We start from the raw sequence: 20,067 nt of genomic DNA, 5'->3' as shown, positions 1-20,067 counted from the left end.
CTGACCACACTTCCTCTTCACCCCACAAAGAACTGCTCCTCTTTGATTTTCACACATGGCCACTTGCTTAAAGCACATGTGCAGTATGTTTGCCAGTATACTGCTGCCACATGTTGTAACTGTGATAATGATGTTGCAGAATGCCTTACAGCAACATGTCCACCTCTTGATTGTTCAGTGCCCTCCGATGTGACAAGCTGACTGCTTCTTCCTCTGCACTAAAAAGCAATGCAAACAACAGAAGTTGGCAGCCTGAGCACTGAAGAGCCGGTGCACTAAGAAAGCAAGCCATGTCTCAGAAGATGCGTCCTGTGCAAATGTATCAGGTATATGTGTGTGACCCTGCATGCAAAATGAGCTGGAAGAAACGTGCAAGTATGAGGTGTTCCCAAGGTTCAAAGTGAAATGTTGAAGGCCTGAAATGTTGTGAGAGTTGGTCACAGAGCAGGTATGATGATGTGCTGAGGCTGACAAATGGACAATGTGGATGATGGCCATGGAGCATGCAGGGATGCTGCTGTGAAGAAACAATTGGATAATGGCTGGGATAAGTATTCAGCAAACTGCAGCTGCCAGATCCCATTCTGATTTATGTCAGGAATGTGCACTGACTAATTTCTAGGGAAAAGAAAGCGAAGTTGGAAGCGGGGTATGGATAAAACAAGTTATGGTTCAATGGGAAGCAAATGCATGGAAATAGGATAGTTGCCACTCAATGGTGAGATTCTGAAGTCTGAGGAGAAAATAAAATAAAACATTCTCAACATTGAAACCCTTATCTCTTTATTCTTTCCATAGTTTACTGCCTTTCTCACTATTGCTCACACCACACCAAGGAGAGAAAAATGATGTCCACTGTCCTTTCTGAGATGGATGTCAAATTTATAAAACATTGGTTAAGTCACAGTTGGAATACTGTGTGCAGTTCTGGTCGTCACACTATCAGAAGGATATGATTGCACTGGAGAGGATGTCGAGGATATTAATCAGGATGTTGCCTGGGATAAAATGTCTCAGCTATGCGAAGAGACTGGATAGGCTAGATTTGTTTTCCTAAAATAGAGAAGGCTGGGGGGTGGGGAGGGGTGGGCGGTGTGCAGGATTCTGATTGACGGACATGAAATCATGAGAGATATAGACAGGATGGATTGTGAGAATTTTTTCCCCATGGCAGACATGTCTAAGACCAAACAGCACAAGTTTAAGGTGAGGAGTGAGTGATACAGAGGAGATCTGAGGAAATTTTTTTTTCACCAAGAGGGGTGAGTGCAGGTAATGGGATTAGTGTAGTTTGGCGTTTGTTCGTTGGCATAGACATGGTGGGCCGAAGGGCTTGTTTCTATGCTATATGATGCTATGACTCTACACTGTTTTCATAAACAGCAAAGGAGTTAAATATAGGTGTCCCGGCCAATATTTATTCTTCACCCAATGTCATTAACAGAGATTATCTAGTGATTTTTATACTGATGCTGCACTTCCTACATCACAACAGTGATTACACTTCATTTTCTGAAGAAGGATCTAGACCCGAAACATCAGCTTTCCTGCTCCTCTGATGCTGCTTGGTCTGCTGTGTTCATCCAGCTCTACACCTTGTTATCTCAGTGATTACACTTCACTAGGTTTAAAACATTTTGGGACACCCTGATGTCTTGGAAAGGTGCTACATAAATGCAATTCTTTCTTTGTTCTGTGCTACTTCCTTAATGCCTTTCCAAACTGACCTCTGTATGACATTTCCATTTTCTAGCTTTTTCACTGGAGCTCAATGAAAATACAAATATGGCAGTTTGTGCTCTGACCTGCTCTCTTAATTGAAATTGCCTCAAACTCATTTAACATAGGACCTTTAACACCAACTGAGATAGAAAACTTTCATTTCAGCATTTGTGTTGGATTCGTGTTATAGTTCGAGGTGAAAGGACCATGTGCGAAATAATTATAACACCTGCACCTATTTAAATAATAGTAATTTGTCAACAAAGCACTGGCTCTAAACTAAAGGGAAGAGGAAGCACCAACACTTTCATATTTAGCTGTAATTGCTCACAGTGAGTTACTGCAGTAAAAGTATTTTATAAATCACTAGAAATTAATTTCTGCTTTTCGTTGAGTAGTGTTTTGAGTGTTGTGTATTCATTTTTATTTCAATTATACTAAACACATTGTTACGGCATTAAAAAAAAAATTAGATCAACCAACTGGTGTTCTGAAAGAATTAGTTGTGAAAGGCAATTAAATTTTCTCCTCAGCCAAATGTTTCATGATGCACTTCACAATATTTTTTCAGTACTTTTATTTCTGCTTTCAACGGGCCAGCTTTTAGAGTAATGACAAAGGTAATGTCACGCTGACAGCTTCTTTCACTTTGAGTTTTACTTTCCTGTTTCAGTATTGTACAACAGAATCTTTAATTACCAGACCAGGATGAGAATTTTAATATGGATAACTGTAAGGTAATGCATACTTGAACAGTAAACTACAAATAACTGTACATGAGAAAGGGATGTCCAATGAAAAAGATGAAAGGTTCAAAGGGCAGCATATGATTTGTTGACAAGTCAATGAAAGCATTTAGTCGGTAAGAATCTGTTATCATTGAAACAGATCAAGAATTGGAACAGGTCTCAATCCTATTTTTGCAAGTCAACCAATGTATTCTAAATAAAAACCGAAAGAACTGTAAATCAGAATCAAAAACAGAAGTTGCTGGAAAAGCTCAGCAGGTCTGGTAGCATTTGTGAAGAAATATCAAGAGTTCACATTTCGGGACTGGTGACCTTCCTCAGAACTGATGGTAGCCAGGAAAATGTTGGTTTATATGCAGAAGATAGGGTGGGGAGAGGTGGTAAGGAGTAAACAATAGGTGGGGATGGAGCCCAAAGAGAGAGAAGAACAGTTGGACAGACAAAGGAGTGGATAACGATCTGGCTAGGACATACAAAATGGGTTTGAAAAATTGCATATTTCTGACAAGAAGATCTGCATTTTCACTCCCAGGTCCGGGATGGAGTGGGGAAAGTTCCCAACTCACATATCCACCTTTGGTTAAAAAATATTGTCTGAAAAACAGGATTTTCATTCTGTTGTGGTGATTGTGGGTTGGAGTCGTGCCCAGACACAGAATGGAATTTGCCAAAGGAGCTGACTGGTGCTGTTGCTTAAAAGGTTTAATCTTAGTTGTTTTCTTAAACATCAGTCCTCTAGACTTCACATGTCATACTCCCTCATGTTCCACCCACTCTCCATTCCTCCTTGTGTCAATCCATACCCTCACCCTCCCCATAGACCAGTTCTGAATCCTATGACAACAATGCCAATTTGTAACCCTCAAGCAGTGCCCTTTACCAGACGATTCCCATGGGATGGATACTAGGTGAGCCCAGCAGAGTGCTAAATGGCCAGTGGAAATACATATACACCTGCATTCCATCATTGTATCCACTGCTGGTTGGCATTAACAACAAGGCAACAGAGAGACTGAGGGACCTTGACCTCATTCCAGGTGCTCTTTCTTCTCAAGAAGACAGGATGATGCCAGTAGGGACCCAGACAGAGGCGAAACTGTGTATAGTACCCCAGAAATCTCCTCTCAGGACACTCCAGAGGTACCCAGTCCCTCCATCTCCACCCTGCCTACAATCGCCACCCTTGTGGAAGTTCAGCATGAGGGTCAGCCTGCATCAGGGGAGTATACCCTCAGCATTTCTGCAACCCTGTAGCCAAAATGCCCCCAGGTGACCTGCAGAAACCCTGAAGGCCAACAGGGTTCACTCTAGGGCAGGCTCGATTCGTGAAAGCAGTGGATTCCAGACGTAGTGGGAGAGAAACAGAAAAATTTTGACAACTCATTGTAGCATGGAATACACTTCACTGTAAATAGAATATCATACGCGTAAATATATTGGCACTTTGGATCATCAGTGTGTTTGACTGTCATTTTAGCTGCAAGTATGAGAATGAAGCTACACAGGCGACCCTTCCTTAGCTCTTTACCATATTAGAAGCTGGCCTGAAGGAGTGCTAATCCATCGTGACCTAACAGATTGTCATTGCTGAATGTAGAAACATCAGATGTTGTGACTCTTTCAAACAGTTGTTAACATCAACGTTTATGAAACAACAGGAAAATTGAATAAAGAACAAAAAAAAGGCTGTTTTTGCTTTTAGGGCTGGGAATCTTTGGAGTTGCAACAAATCAATGAACGATCACTTCACTCAACTCAGATCTATTGGTAGCAGGCATCAATTAATCCCTGTCTGGCTTGTTGAGCTCAATGCTGCATCACTCAATCATGGTGAAGGTGTTGTTCCTCTTGTTCAAGGTACACATCGTCCTCTTTGAAAGACTCATCTCTGCTCTTCATCTTCCATTATATGTGATTCTTGCCTTCTACAGCTTTGCAGAGCACAGCATGCAAGGATAAAGAGGCACACTCTTCCTAGACTGTACTGTACTGAAGTGTAAAGCCCTCCCAGACTATTCTAAGCATTGGAGCCTTATCTTGAGGAGGCCTATCATCTGTTCCATGATGGTGAAAGAATGGGCTGCATTGTATCTATGCTCAGCCTCAGTCAGGGAGATGCATGATGGAATCATCAGCCAGCCCTTGCCTCCCAGCTGTATCCTTGTAAGGTATCCAGTTCTTAAATGAAGCATGAACATGAAAGTTCTGGAGAATATAAACCTTATGGCAACTTCTAAGGTACCTGGAGCGGACTTCTAACATGTGGCACCAATGATCACAGATGACTTGTACATGGACTGAAATGAATGTTTTTCCAGTGATGAAGCAATCCAGTGATGAACACTATGATATGTTGGTCTCAACACAATGTGTGTGCAGTCTATAGTGCCCTGCATGTGGGTGAAGTGTTGGCAAAGCCACTGCCTGGGCTGTAGCACTGATCTTGTCACAAGGAAACAAGACAAAGTGATGGATTCTTGCACAGCCTTGATACATTTGTGAGTTGACGATTAAGACATCCCACACGATGGACCTCAGTGTGCTTGGAAGCAGTCAGTCCCATGACAAATTAAGCACTGCTGCCTTTGTTGCTGGCCACTGGGACAGGATGTCCATGCTTGCTCTTAGGTCTCAAGTTCTTTTGTTCCATGACAGAAGAAATGACATGGAGTACGATAAACTCTGGATCTCCTGTACCTTCTCTGCTTCCTGAGGGGAGCTTCCCTGTGAGATCTTCACATGGAGGCTGTTTGGCACCTGCCAGAGGTTCTTGCTGGTCTATGGCTTTGCGGTCTTGCTCTCTAAGCTGCTGGGAAGTTCTGCACATGCCAACCAGCATGCTGACAACTGTTCTCCAAATCTGGAAGGTGCAACCGCACATGGACCTTGGAAGCCCACACAGCAACAAGGAAAATTAGAGGGAATGTTACTTGCTGACACCTTTGTTCTTCCTCATTTTCTCTGTGCCTTCATTGTGTAGCGCTGACAACACCTGCTGTAGCAGGATCCGCTGGGGATAGTTCCAATAAGCCTATGTGGGGAATGTAAGAAACAAAACAGTCCCTTAATAATGTGAACAGTCAGCAGTGGCAGCACATAGAAATGAGAGTTGAGCGTAGTCCTTGATATAATGAAGTATGGAGCCATCTGACACGGAGGACTAAGGTAGCCTCTGCATTGTCTGACCTATTCCACCTTCTTCCGATGTATGTAGCCAAGCCACATCACACAAATAGAATAGGAGGCTGTAGGTGTGGTAGAATTAGTGAAACTTTGTCCCACCTCCACCCTCATCATCACCCAAGAAACGCAGCACTGCATATAAGAGCATAAGTGAAATACTTATAGTTCAATGTTAGCAGAAAGCAGCTCCCAGCTCTTGTGAAGCCTATTAGACCTTGGACTGTATTTGGGAATTGTGGATCATGATTGACTCTTTAAAAGTTGACTGTGATCACTTCTGCGTCACAGAGATTTAGAGTCAGAGAGATTTACAGCATGGAAACAGGCCCTTCAGCCCAACTTGTCCATGCCACCCAGTTTTCACAATTAAACTAAAGATTACTAGCATTTCTTTGTCATCATCTGTGGCATGATCAAGATTGCTTGAGACCAGGATTTGTAATCAACACAGCTGGTCAGTGCACAAGGTACCTGAGGAATTTTATGATTGCAGATGGATTTAATCTGGAATCTGAATACCTTATTTAGTGCATTGAAGGGCCTTAAATCACCCACAGGAGCTCAATCCCACAGATGAAGAAAAGCAAACTTGCTTTGCTCACTCTGAGTGTTCTGGCAGCCATTTTTAATTTCATTGGAAATCGCATTGAGATGGAAATCTTTACACAATGAAATTGAAAGAGTGAGTTGGAGTTTGTACCTATTATTCTAGGTTCCCCCTTCACCTCTCCCCAGAGGTCATGTTCCTTTCTGTGTTGTAGTCCCCACCAAATCATCCCCACATTCCCATCCAACTTACTTTTTCACAATTTATCTGTTCAGTCTATTTACACACTCAGACATTTGGTGAAAGCTACTTGTGCTGCAGCAGACATTGTAGCATCATATGTTGCTTCATCCTGCAGGATCCAAGCTGTGTTTGTAGAGTTGACCATGTTGGAAAGAATTGTCTTCCAGTTCTGCACAAGGCCATCTGGCAAGACAGAGCTAAACTGCTCCAGGTTTCTTGATACTGAGCACAGGTTTCCTGACAGGATTTCCAGTGCAGACACACTCACCATTCTTTCTCCATAGGTAGCACAGTATGGAGCCGGAGGAACACAGCAGGCCAGGCAGCATCAGAGGAGCAAGAAAGTTGACGTTTCGGGTCAGGGCCCTTCTTCAGAAATTGGGAGGAAGAAGGTAGCTGGGAAATAAACAGAGAAGAGGAGTGGAGCTGGGGAAAGTAGGTGGGATGGTGATAGGTGGATTCAGGTAGGGAGTGGTGGGGATTGGCCAGTGATGTGGGAGGGGTGGATAGGTAGGAGAGAAGATGGACAGGTTGTGTCAGGTCAAGGATGCAGGGATGAGAGGGAGGGTTGGACATGGGATGAAGCCGGTGGGGGGTGGGGAGATTTTAAAACTGTTGAATTCCACGTATCAGAGGGTGTCCTTGACTTATTGGCTGGGACCTCTTGACTGAAGGCTATCTCCCTTCACGTGACTGAGATCTGCTGACACCCATGACAAGCTTCCTGGCTTTGTGACTTGATAAATGACACAGTAATACAGTGAAATAGTGAGCCTGGCAGAGAGGCAGGGTGGAAAAAGGAGAGGCAGGGCTTCTGTGAGCATCCAAGTAGGCTCAGAACAAATGCGAACTCAGAAAGCAAGTGAACAGGAGACGCAGCCTGGTCCAGTCCATGCACTGGGTATGTGTCCCTGAGAACTCAGTGTCGTTCCTGCAACTGTCCATTGATGGCTGCTGTTCTGCTGTTAGGTACAGCATTGAAGTTCAGAAGTACTTCAATGTAAGTGGATCAGAGATGTGTTGCAAGGGTTCTTACAGGCTAGCACATGTCGGATGCCGTGTCCGTCATTGGTGCCCACAGAGCATGCTCTGACATGTTTATGCCCGGTGTTCAATGTGGAGGTTGATTGCAGTAAGCAGCAAGCTGAAGTCACCAGATACCCGCTCTGACCTCCATGTTGAGAATTCTCAGTGTCTTGTTTACTCACTATGGGAGGTAGGACAGGAAATTGCAGTTAATAAGCAATAATCCCTCTTAATAGACAACTTTCCACTGCCGAACAAGAGTCTCAGCTCAATGTGCCGAACTTAGTCAAAAGGTGGAATGAGTTGTTCTTGACATTGAGACAGATTTCACTGGACTTTGTGTCCAATTCTGCTACATTTCTCACCTTAGCCCATATCATTCATAGCCCTACAATATTCCACCCTTCAAGTTTATTTGTTTATTGACAATATAATTATAAAATAGTTCTCCTTTCCATCCTCAGCTGTTCCCCTTTTACATATCTTGACATCAATTAATCAATTAACAACATCATCTGTTTATCTTTGAACCTTAATTACTTGTTATATTGACACTCTGCTGCAGACCCAGTGTGATACCTGTCTCACAAAGAACTGGTACTTATGCTATCTTTCCTACTGCACCAAGTTCCTGCACATGTGCCCAGATCTCATGTGAAATTCCCTTCTTATCCCAGTGGTATCTGGGTTGTTGACTGTGAAATTAAGATGAAGTGACAATGCTTTCTCATTGCCATTTTGGCTTCCTCCTCTTCCTCTATGTAGGAAACTTCCTGTTCTTAAGTAGCTGACATGAGAACAGAAAAACATTTGGGTTGTATTGAGGGAAGAAATGTGAACTATATGTACCCGGTCTGCAGCTTATAAGTTAAAAAGAAAGAAAGGCTTACATGTACTTAGTACTTTTCATGACCAATAGACTGCATAGGACTTTACAGTCAGTGAAGTACTTATAAAGAGTAATCACTCGTAATGTAGGAATGCAGCAGCGAATTTGTCTACAGAATATTCCCACATGCAGCAATGTGATAATGACCAGACGATAAATATTGGCCCAAACTCCCCTGTTCAAAATTGTGCAACAGAAAGCTTTGCATTCCACCCAAGCTGACAGATTCGTCAGTTTAACATCTCATCCAAAAGGTAGCATTCACAACAGTTTGTTACTTCTTCAACACTACACTGGAGTGTCAGCTTTAACTTCTGTGCTTTACGTCATGGAGTGGGATTTGAACCTGGAACGGTATGACTGAGAGGTACTAATTGAACCAATTCATTGTGCCTTATCTCATCATCTTCACACTATTACAAGCCTTACACCCACAACTTTGTTTGTACATTTGAAACTTAGGGTGGATTTTGATAAATGGCCCTTCTTGGTATCTGTTATCTGTTGAGTGATGGTGATGTAATAAATTAAACAGTGAATGGTGCGAGAAGGTAGAGATCCTTAAATCTCAGGGAGAATTTGCCTAGCCCCCAAGTTAGGATGGAAGGCTGGGAAAATAGGTGAAATGCTTCAGGATGGCTTCCTGACATAACTTCCCCCACTGGGGGAAATATCACCAGTGAGCAAAGTCTCAGATTGCCTCCCCATGGAACTAATACTACGTTTAAGAACGCAATTAAATGGCTGCCAGATTTTTGCTGGCAACTGAGGAGCATGCCCTTCCCTGCCACGTAGGGAGGCTACCTGCTCCATCGAAGTAATCTCCCCCTGGCAGTTCAGTGTACCATTGGATTCTGAATCTCCAGGTCCCAAAGACAGGGCCATAGGCATGATAGGCAGTCCCCATCCACTGTTGACCCCAAATAGCCATCCTGAAGGGCATCCTCCTTTGAAGGAGCAACCTGTTTTGACCCTTTTTTTTAAACCATTTAAGAGTGCAGCTTTTGGAAATATCCCTGAGCCAGTCTCACTGCTGGCAAATATGAAGGCGAGACCCCCCTGTTTAATCCCAACTTCTGGGTGTCAAAGCACATGAGCACTTATGTCAATGTTCCTAACATTAATCCCTAATTTTACTTCTTCCGGCTACTTCCTGAGGCTGTCTGGAGAGCGTCACCCTTCCCCTGCCAAAGGTACAGGGTATCTACAAATCCTTCTTTCTACTTATTCTGTCAAAGTCTTTGAAAAGCTTCCTGTTCATTCTCCCACGTGTGCGGGTGTTCCAACTCTGGCAGTGATTGAGATGCAAATTACATACCGTGCATCTCCAAATCAACAAGCATCTTTCGGTCTGCTTCTATATGTAAAACAAAAAATATTTCTAATCAACGTGTTATGACACACCTCGTGGGACTTGAACCTCAACCTTCTGGCCCGGGTTAGGGACGCTACCATTGCATCACAAGAACCTGTAAAGTGTTGATAATGATTTTGTCTAGTTTTAAACCTGGAGCTTTTCCATGTAAGGTGGATGCTTTTTTTGTTAATAAGCCATTTGTGTCACTGATGATATTCATGAATTACAAACACTGCCCACAGTTGGGGCTGTTGGGGGCGGTGGGGGTGGGAAGAGTAACATAACGGAAGGGAAGAGCATAAAAAGAGGGAGGCCATTAAATTAAAATGAAGTTGGAAGGGAATATAATGCACTCCCACAGTACCCATCTCTCTGCAGAGGTTTTGAGGGTGAAGGTTTTATTTTTCTCTCCAAGCCAACCTGTTCAGGGATGCTATGACACCTCTCTGGAGCAGGTGGGACTTGAACTTGGGCTCACAGGAGGCTACAACTGCACCACAAGAGTTCTCATGAATGTGATAATCGCTGCACTAGCAAACCACTGCAATCTGTTCCCTCATGTATGAGCAACTGTGAGCCCCCAAATGATGTCCACAACCTATTCTTAGGAGGTGTAGGCTGCCCTTAAGTATTGCAATTCTCTCAAAAAAACCACCAGGGCCCATGCTGATGCATCAGAAATGACTTAATATAACAGAGAGCGCCAAGTGAAATCACGCAACATTACCAACATATGTGTCTCCAACAGTTATCTGTTTCTCCCCTTTTACTTTCGAAAAGCACAGATTTGAGAAGCATAACAATTTGTAAAATTTGAGAAGTAACAAATAACTTGGCTGGCTCCTACAACTAAGATTCTAAGTCTGAGTAATCCGATACTATTCAATGTCAAGCAGTAAAACATTGAGGGAAACATGATCCAGCTTTTAAAAGTGCAGAAATATAACCTTGTTTTAAGCTTGACAGCAAGCGTGAAAATAGTTATTAACTTGTTTCAAGCCAAACTGTGGAATGGAAGTTCTTTCTTCAGCAAATGCCATCATCATTGTCCTGATCACAAAGGAAAGCTAAATAAATATTGGGCAATGAATGGGATTGATTGTCAGATATATATTTTATCATAGAATTCCTACAGTGTGGAAACAGGCCATTCGGCCCAACAAGTCCACACCACCCCTCTGAAGTGCACCCCACCCAGACCCATTATCCTACCCATGATTTCCCATGTCTAACCCACCTGGGCACTATGGGCAATTTAGCATGGCCAATCCACCTACCCTGCACATCTTTGGACTATGGGAGGAAACCGGAGCACCCGGAGGAAACCCACACAGACACGGGAGAATGTACAAACTCCACACAGACAGTTTACCGAGGCTGGAATCAAATCCAGGTCCCTGGCACTGTGAGGCAGCAGTGCTAACCACTGAGCCGCCGTGCCACCTTTATTTAATATATTTACATATTTAAAATCCATGGAAAAGAACTGATCATTTATTCTGTACCAAGGAAAAGTCACCTGTGGAAAACAATTAACTAGCATTGATCAGAGGAGAGCTGATGATGGCTTGCTGTTCAATGATTCCTTGACAACCATACCAAATTTTGTTGAACATTGCTTTGAGATTATATGAATGGGATGGAGCCTATGTTGGGTGAAGCTATGCAGAAGCTGTGAATCAAATGGACTTGATAGATTACAAAGCATTTTCGTTATTTCTTGCACTATGCATGATACTGAGAATGTCTGCTTTGTGACTGGATAGATGGCCAATCAATATTACAGGCTAATGAGCTGGCCACAGTGTAGGTCAATTAATCTGGATATCAACTTGTTCTAGAATTCCTTAGCATCTTGTGTGTATATAATGGCAGAAAATCTACAACTAATGTTTGACACAAACAAAATCTGTCAGTATCATGATTAGTTTCCAGGTTTTGTTAACACCATGTTCATGCAAGCAGCCAACTAAACTTGAAGGGATATCATTTTAAGGAGAGTCAAAATATTCAGAAGAGCCTCACATCGCAAAGGCACAATGTACAAAATTAATGTGAAAACATGTTCTCGGTACATGTGACCTTGTCATGTTACAGAGTGATTAATGGAAGTAGAATGTTTTACTTGTGAGGTTTGCGAGGAAATTATGATGGTTTAGTGATAGGTTGAACTCCAATTTCAGAATTTGTAGAACATGCTCTCAATGTTAACGACTGAGTAGCAAATATCCTCCACCTATTTCAAAAAATAATGACAGTCAACCAACTAGACAAGAGCAATTTTTATCTACAAAATTGTTATTTTTTCAACTTCAAAATATTCTTTATTCATAAAAATATCTTTAGGTATCTACATTGTCACTAAAGCAGTTCAGTTCGGTATAGCAACATACGAAGAAACAAACATTGAAGTTTGACTCTATCCAACAAACAAACATTTCTTTCTTATACAAGACGATATTTACATATATTTGAGGCAATGGATGAGTCCAATAACTGAACAGAGCCCCGTTGTACTTCGGCAAAAAGACCTCAGACCGTGGTCTTTCCCCACTGCACCTTGGCAGCAGCTGCCCCAAGCTTTTGTGCGTCCCTCAACATATTGTCCTGGTCCTTGGAATGTGCCAGTATGCAACACTTGGCGGTGTCAACTCCTCGCTGTGAAAGACCAACAGGTTTCGGGCAGACCAAAGAGCGTCTTTCACAGAGTCAGTGGTCCTCCAGGTCCAGTCAAAATTTATCTCAGCAAACGTCCCGGGGAACAGGCTGTAGAGCAATGTCTTATGTCATGGACCTGCTTGGGATGAACCGCGTCAAAAACCACTGCATCGCTCTGCAGACTTCCTTTGCAAAGGCACATTCCAGAAAGAGATGTCCAACAGTCTCTACCATCCCACATCTGTTTCAAGGGCAGCATGCAGTGCCGCAGAGAGTCCGGGCGTACATGAAGGATCTCACAGGTAGAGGCCAGTCCCATCCTTTGCAACATGGGGACAAGTGGAACCCCAGTGCGTAGTGACGTTTGGTGTTTACATACTGAGATTCTATGCACAGCTATATGCAGCCACACACAGAGGTGGCCATCAAGATGAGGGCAGCGTTGAGGACATTCTTCCACCCCCTTATCTAGACCTTTGTATGTGGTGCCCCTGCAGACATGGTCCATTTTAGACCTCCAGGTAAGGTGGAAGATTGGCTCAGGTGACTGCAACGGCACAGGTTCTGGGAATGGGCCAGATCTGTGGCACACACAACAACAGAGAGCGTGCCTCACACCCAATGACCAGGTTTTTACCCACGGTGGAGTGGATGCAATGCTTCCAAAAGCCCAGTTTCTGCATCACCTTGGCAATGCGCTCCTCCCAAGTTTTTGCAGACACCCCAGCCCCTCCGAACCATATTCCCAGCACCTTCAGGTAATGTGTCCTGACAGAGGATCAATCGGCCCAGTTCCCAAAGAACATAGCCTTGCTCTTGCCTCAATTTACCTTGACTCCTGCGGCCAGTTCAAACTGGTCACAGATGATCATGAGTCTGGGCATGATCCATACAGAAAACAGTGGCATCATCCATGTACAGGGAGGTTTTGACCTGCAGGCCTCTGCTGCCTGGAATAGTCATCCTTCTCAGGCTTGCATTCCTCATGACGGTCTCTGCAAAAATCTCAATACAACATTAAAACAAGGCAGGAGAGAGTGGGCAGCCCTGCCTGACTCCGGATCTGATCAGGAAGCCACCCATTGATTGAGACTACACTAACAATGTTGGTGTCGGATCCAATTGCAGATTCTTTCCCCAAGGCCCGCTTTGGAGAGCACGTCCCACATGTACACGTGTGATGTCCTGTCGAAGGTCTTCTCCTGGTTCACGCTGATAAGGCATCCATCCAGCACCCTGTCCTGCGTGTAGTCGATCGTATCCCTGAGGAGCACAAGGCTGTCAGAGATTGTCCTGCCTGGTACAGCACAGGTTTGGTCAGGGTGAATCACTGATCACAGAGCAGTCCAGATCCGGATGGCGATAACCTTAGACAAGATTTTGTAATCCATATTTATCAGTGAAAGTGGTCGCCAATTTCTAATTTCCTCCTTCTCCCCCTTCCGCTTATAGATGAGAGTGATTATACCTTTACTCATGGATTTGCACATGCTACCTGTAGAAACATAATACTATACACCTCCAGCAGGTCCTGGCCAATCAAGTCCCACAGAGCTGAGTACAACTCGGCCAGTAAGCCATAGCTTTGGGAAGTTTTATTCTTTTCTAAGGACTCAAGGGCCTTGGTCAGCTAAACAAGAGATTACAACTGGTCCAGCCTCTCCCGTGGGTTGTCATCTAAAACCTCTATGATAAAGGACAGGAATGACTGGGAGGCCACATTATCTGCGGGCTTCATGTCATACAGTATGGCATAAAAGGATTTGCTGATCCTCTGGATGCCAGACTGAGATTATGTTATTGAGCTATCTTCTTCCTTCAGGTAAATCTTATTAATATTTGTCATTAAGGACTGTTATAAAGCAGAGGTCCGCCCTCACCCCCTCTGATAACTAAAACCGAAACATCCAGAGAGGCGCACGTCACCCTATAATCTGTTAAGAGAAATGTGAAAAGTAGTATAACTGTCTCTCACCCCTAATTGTTATAAAGGAGAAGTTAAATAAAATAAACTCCTGACACTCACTGTATGATCATAAAGTAACAATTTATTTATCTAACTCTAACAGTGAACAAATTAACTGCACTATTAACAAACCAAACAATTCCCCTCCAACTACCAACTGCTCCCGAATAAAACAAAATTCTAATGGTATGCTGTTCCAATAAATAAAAGTCCCACTTATATAAACCAAAATAATAATAAAAAAAATTAGAACTTAGTCTCTTGAAATTACAGCCAGGGTACATTTTCCATAATGTTCTCAGCCTTCTCCTTTGATCTTCTGTCAGGAACACCTCTTCTCCTTTAAATCCTTGTGTCAGGAACATTAGCTAAGAGTGCCACAGTACATTTATTTAGACAATGCTTTTTCTAAGAGCTGAAAGCGATTTCTTTTCAGATGGCAGTTGGTTCTCAGCCAATTTTCCAAATGCCCTCGCCTTTTTACACCCTTGATGGCATATCAATTCCTTACAATAGGATTGGTCCTATGTTGTCAAAACCATCAGATTTAAATTTAATTGGGTTTTGGTATCTAAGGGCCTAGTTTAAATTAATTGGCATAGTTCAAATTTGTTGTCTTGATAAAAATGCTGCTTTGCCTGCTACGACAATGTTACAGTTCAGATGCTCGGTGCACCTGCAAACTCACAAGCTGCCCACAGACCTTTCTTTCTCTCTCCAAGCCTAGAAAAAGCACGTCATCTTTTAAAGGGACCACACACTCTTCCCCGCTATCATTTTACCAACCTCAAATTCTAAAGTCCTGCCGTCCAATCCACAAGTGCTCTATCGAACTACGGATCAGGGCAAAGAAAGAAACAATCCACCATTCAGCCCTCTAGGCTGCCCTGCCACTCAATTAGATTATGGTTATTGTGTGTCTTAACTCCATTGACCCATCTTGGTTATGCCTTACCCAACAAAAAATTATCAATGTCTATCAGCTCCAGTTTACAGGTGTGAGATTAGTTGGCACCAGTAGCAGCCTTTTTTTGCTTCAGCTGGCTATGTAAATATCTAGAAAACAACTGCGTGCCATTACAAGTTCTGAGCAAGATGCTACATGCAACTCTCTGCCCAATGAATCCTGCTGTCTTTGGACTCTTGCCCAACAGTGTGCAATAAAGATTACCATTCCTGGTGCAGAAATCAAAATGAAGTGTTCACCAGTGGCATTACAGCAATGTTTCCTGTTATTTCCTTTTATGTTAGAAGGTAATTTTCTCTGTAAATTGGGTAAAATGTGAATCTGTTTGTGACTGCAACCATTCTGATTTTGTTACACAATGTATATGTGCTAACTTTGGCCAGTGGAGCAAAAATACCAAATTACTATACTATGATTTTCAAGTTCAAATGTTTATTTCTCAAAGGATTATGTTGATTGGACAGGAATGACACTCGAAACAGAACTGAAAATTTAGAACAAAAGCAAGTGGAAAAGTAATTTTTTAAAATTTGGAGATGGAATGGCATGTATTTTGTATCATCTTCTGACTAGCCAGGCGAGAAATACGTAAGAACTTTCAGGCACTTGGGTAGATATTGTAAGCCTCTTTCCTTTCTCTCTTTCAGGCACTTTCTTTTTAAGACTTCTTCTGGGACAACACCTCTGTTCAGTACATCCACGCCTGGCTATCCTTTAACCTCTGGTACTGTCTACTCTCCACCTCCACGCCTTTTGCCGCGAAGCACCTTCTCCCGAAATGCTTTCAAACTTAAGAAGCCATCGAAGTACTGTAGCTGGAAGTGTGCTGCCTTGTGTGCTATCGCTGCTTCAGTAGTACTGGCTATAGTCCTGGCATATTTCATTGGTGCGTATCTCAGATTTAACACTATTCCTCCAGATCTGCAATGTGTTTCTTTTTTCACTGAACTAGCAACCAATCCTACTGCTTGAATTTTTTTAACAGCATTGATTTCAATTCACGTTTCTATCTCAGGCAGGCTGTAGCGATGCTAGGGACTGGGGGAGTATGGTGGGCGAAGGGGTACATGAAAGGAATTAAAGGAAGAGTCCCAAGCTGAAGGCAAGGAACTCTACATAAAGGGAAAGGAAAAATCAGAAGGCAGATCAACTAATCTTCTTTTTGGAAGTTTCTAAAGGTGGTTGTAGAAACCCTGCAGCAGCTACTTGGCAGCGGATGACTTGTGGTTTTTAGCCAAGTAGTGGTGTGTGAAATGGGGTTACCTGGAGGAGACCGACACAGAAAAACAGTGAAGGGAACATAAAAACAAAACTTTCTTCAAGATAAGTTAGCTTCCGAGAATCAAAGTTCAACTGGTTGGTGCAGGTAGCTGAAATCGTTGAGTAGCAACCTTTTTGCACATTCATAGCTATTGACAACTTTATTCCTTCTATCTGCTAAAGAACAATGATGATATTGGAGGTAAAAAGAACTTTGTTTTCAAATTTGGATTGGAGCTTTTAAGCTAATATTGATAACTGTGTTAATTAATTTTAGAATATTTGACCATATAGAATAAATTCAATCTTCAGACTATTTAGTAGGACTGATTGTTGATTCCTAGAATTTTGACAAATTTTGAAAGCTCTTGATTTCCATTGTATAAGGGAAAGCAAGAATTATTGGAGACAACAAGGTGCAGGGCTGGATGAACACAGCAGGCCAAGCAGCATCATAGGAGCAGAGAGGCTGACGTTTCGGGCCTAGACCCTTCATCAGAAAAGGGGGAGGGGAAGGGGGTTTTGAAATAAATAGGGAGAGAGTGGGAGGCGAATAGAAGAGGGATAGAGGAGAGGATACGTGGAGAGGAAACAAACAGGTCGAAGAGGCGGGGATGGAGCCAGTAAAGGTGAGTGTAGGTAGGGAGTTAGGAAGGGGATAGGCAAGAATTATTGTTGACCATTTCTGCCAAGAATTAATTTTGGCCATTCACATTAATCGTTAATCTGTGCTCACAACAAGTTCATTGAGAGGTTTTCTGGTTTCCTATATGCATTAGCAAGCTAGTGTTTTGTAAATAGCTATCATTATGAAATTGCTATTAATATTGTACTCCCAGTATTTATTGTTTAAAGGAGTGACATTTCTGCCAAGCAGGATCAGTAAATGCTTCTGTACTTGTCTACAAATTCAATAACTGAATTTTGTCTGGGGTAATCTCATCATGTGATTTGCATGGAATGTTATTCCATCTTTATTATGCAGAAATAAGTCTCTTTAAATATCAGAAACTTCCAATATCACTGTGTGAAATGCATTAAGTAAAATCAGGACCTAGGCAAGAAAGGTGGCAAAATGACATATGTAGTGACTGCATTTAAATGTTAGCTTTTCTCAGTCAAACCCAAGGTTGCCAACCCTCCACAAGTGCCCTAGAATTTCTGAGAGGGATATGTAAATCTCTTGGACACAGGGTTATGAGCAGAATCCTAGGGAAAAAGTAATTACAGCAAATTGTGTGCTTTTTTCAATTTACATTGAACATTCATTGTGGATAAAATAATAGGGGGGAGAAGGAGGTTTGGGGTGATAAGTCGAACGATAAAACTTCCAAGGAAAACATCAAACCTAAGTTGGCACCCATAATCGACATAACATACCACCTTGGTGAGAAATCACTACTACCAGATTCCAACACTACCGCAGTCAGCATTAAGCAGCATTATTCATTGTATTTTTCTTCAGTTATTTAACTTTTCATGTCCCCAAAGTTAACAAATGCCTGGTTCTTGAGATAGGGAGGAAGGACACTACTGGACATAGTGTTCTGAAGTTGGGTGGAGTAATTGTGAAGTGGAAGGCAGGAAGCTAAAATGTGTGGTTCCTTTAAGAGATTTGTACTTTGTCTGTACTCAGACTTTTTTTTAGGGGGGAAGAAATGTATGTCTGTGAGCAGCAGCTGAAGTTGCCAGTACAGGAAGCCTCAAAAAGTGAAGCAAGTGTATCAAAAAATGCCTTACAGGTGGCAGGCAAGACAGCAAACTTGTTTTGATAAAGAGATAACAAGGTGTAGAGCTGGATGAACACAGCAGGCCAAGCAGCATCAGAGGAGTAGGAAAGCTGACATTTCGGGTCTAGACCCTTCTTCAGAAAATGCTTGTTTTGATGTTGTGACAACAGTTTGAATTTGGCCAATTAATTTCAACAAAGCACCTAGAAACCGAAAGCCAATTGAATTTAAATCTGATGGTGTTGACAACCTGAAACCAAGCATAAGAATTTGACTATGTCATTATGGGTAGATAAGACAAGGGCACTTGGAAAATTGGAGAGAGCCAACTGCCATCTGAAAGAGAGAGACAACTGCCACCTGCCAGAGTTTGCACCATTCAGCTCTCAGACAAAGCCCATCCAATTAATCAAATTTACCATGGTATTTTAGCTCAAAGTCCTCACTGAAGAAATGATAGAGATAAAACATCCCTGCCAACAGAATTAACAGAAGAAAGGCGTTTGTGAAGAGACTGGAGATGACAAAATACAGGCTGTGCGAATTTGGAGGGATGAAGTTATAGTTTATTGCTTCTTATTAATTGGGTTTACATTAGTGGGACTTGTCTTTATTTAAACAGCATTCCGGTAGCACTTAGACCAGTTAGGAAGTAGTTAGTAGCCTAGGAGGGAATTGTCAGTTTGTTGGTAATTTTGTTAATTTGTTAATTAATGGGTTAAAAAAATAAATTGTTTCTTGTTACTTGTAAAGTGGAGATCAGGGATTTTCTTTCTTTTAACGTCTTTTAATAGACTACGAGGGGAAAGACAAGCTTCTCTGGGTGTTTAGGGGGTAATTATTAGAGGGGAGCCCCTCCTCCTGTCATAACAGATCAGGGCTTGTGCTTTAGTTTAATTATCAGAGGGGTTTGGCCATTCCCGTCATAACAATACCCATAAATTGTGTTCAACAATGGCCAAACAAGAAGCCTGCTTCTACAGAGTCAAAATTAGGAACTGCTTTGCATCATAGAGAGCCTTCAAACTCAAGTCTCTGAGTGAAGCTGGAAGACAGAGCTAACATAAAATGCAGCCTTTAAATCAAATTAAATGTTCTTTGGTGAGCAAAATTGCAAATTACTTAAGAATCTGTTATATTCCTCCTGTCTGCCCTAAAACCACAATAAGGGGCTCATGGATTAGCACTAAAACAGCAGGCTGCTGCAATTGACAGCATCATCATGTTCTAGTGTGTTCATAACACAGCATGACCAAGGTGAACATTGTTGAATTGATTTGATTTTGCACAAGCCACCCCCCCTCCAAAGAAAACAAAGTGAATGTACAATTCCCAATTTCATTTACAACCTAACGTTACACAAGTATCGGTTTTCTCAGCCCTTTTGCCTTAAAACGGAAACATATGCTCAACTTGTTCGAACCAGTGAGAGCTTTAAGAGCTGAAAGCAACTGAAAGGTCCGTGCAAGACTGCTGTCATTGTACACAGAGGCAGAGTCAATGATGTGCAATGCTATAATATTCTTGCATCACCAATCATGTTTGACACTAAAAGATTTTTTTTTAATGAGAGTTTTAATCCATGCAGATGCTCCTCAGTAACCAGCATTTACATTTTCAGAGTAGGCTGGTGTTAACTATTTCAATATGCCAGTTACAAAACCATTCCATTTAAAATTTGGAGCTTGCAGATGAATCTTTTCCAAGGAACCATTATTCTCTGACTAAATCATTGCAGGCTGTTATCAGATTGCAGCCTACAACTCACTC

At 42.3% G+C, this 20,067-nt stretch overlaps 1 protein-coding gene across 2 annotated transcripts in view; it reads left to right on the top strand.

Moving 5' to 3' along the window:
- Positions 1 to 20,067, top strand: part of LOC109917230 (teneurin-2-like) — a 766,679-nt gene that overhangs the window by 539,615 nt on the left and 206,997 nt on the right. Inside the window, exons 5-6 of one of the 2 annotated variants that reach the window (XM_048603632.1) lie at positions 15,955 to 16,193; positions 19,921 to 19,929. In XM_048603632.1, the coding sequence (XP_048459589.1) occupies positions 15,955 to 16,193; positions 19,921 to 19,929 (248 nt within the window). The remainder of the gene's footprint in view (positions 1 to 15,954; positions 16,194 to 19,920; positions 19,930 to 20,067) is intronic. The other variant, XM_048603631.1, reaches the window with a different exon arrangement.

Source organism: Rhincodon typus, chromosome 12, assembly GCF_021869965.1.
Source record: "Rhincodon typus isolate 14 chromosome 12, sRhiTyp1.1, whole genome shotgun sequence".
Lineage (NCBI taxonomy): Eukaryota > Metazoa > Chordata > Chondrichthyes > Orectolobiformes > Rhincodontidae > Rhincodon > Rhincodon typus.
The sequence above is the reverse complement of the archived record's forward strand: the minus strand, read 5'-3'. Positions and strand labels throughout refer to the sequence as shown.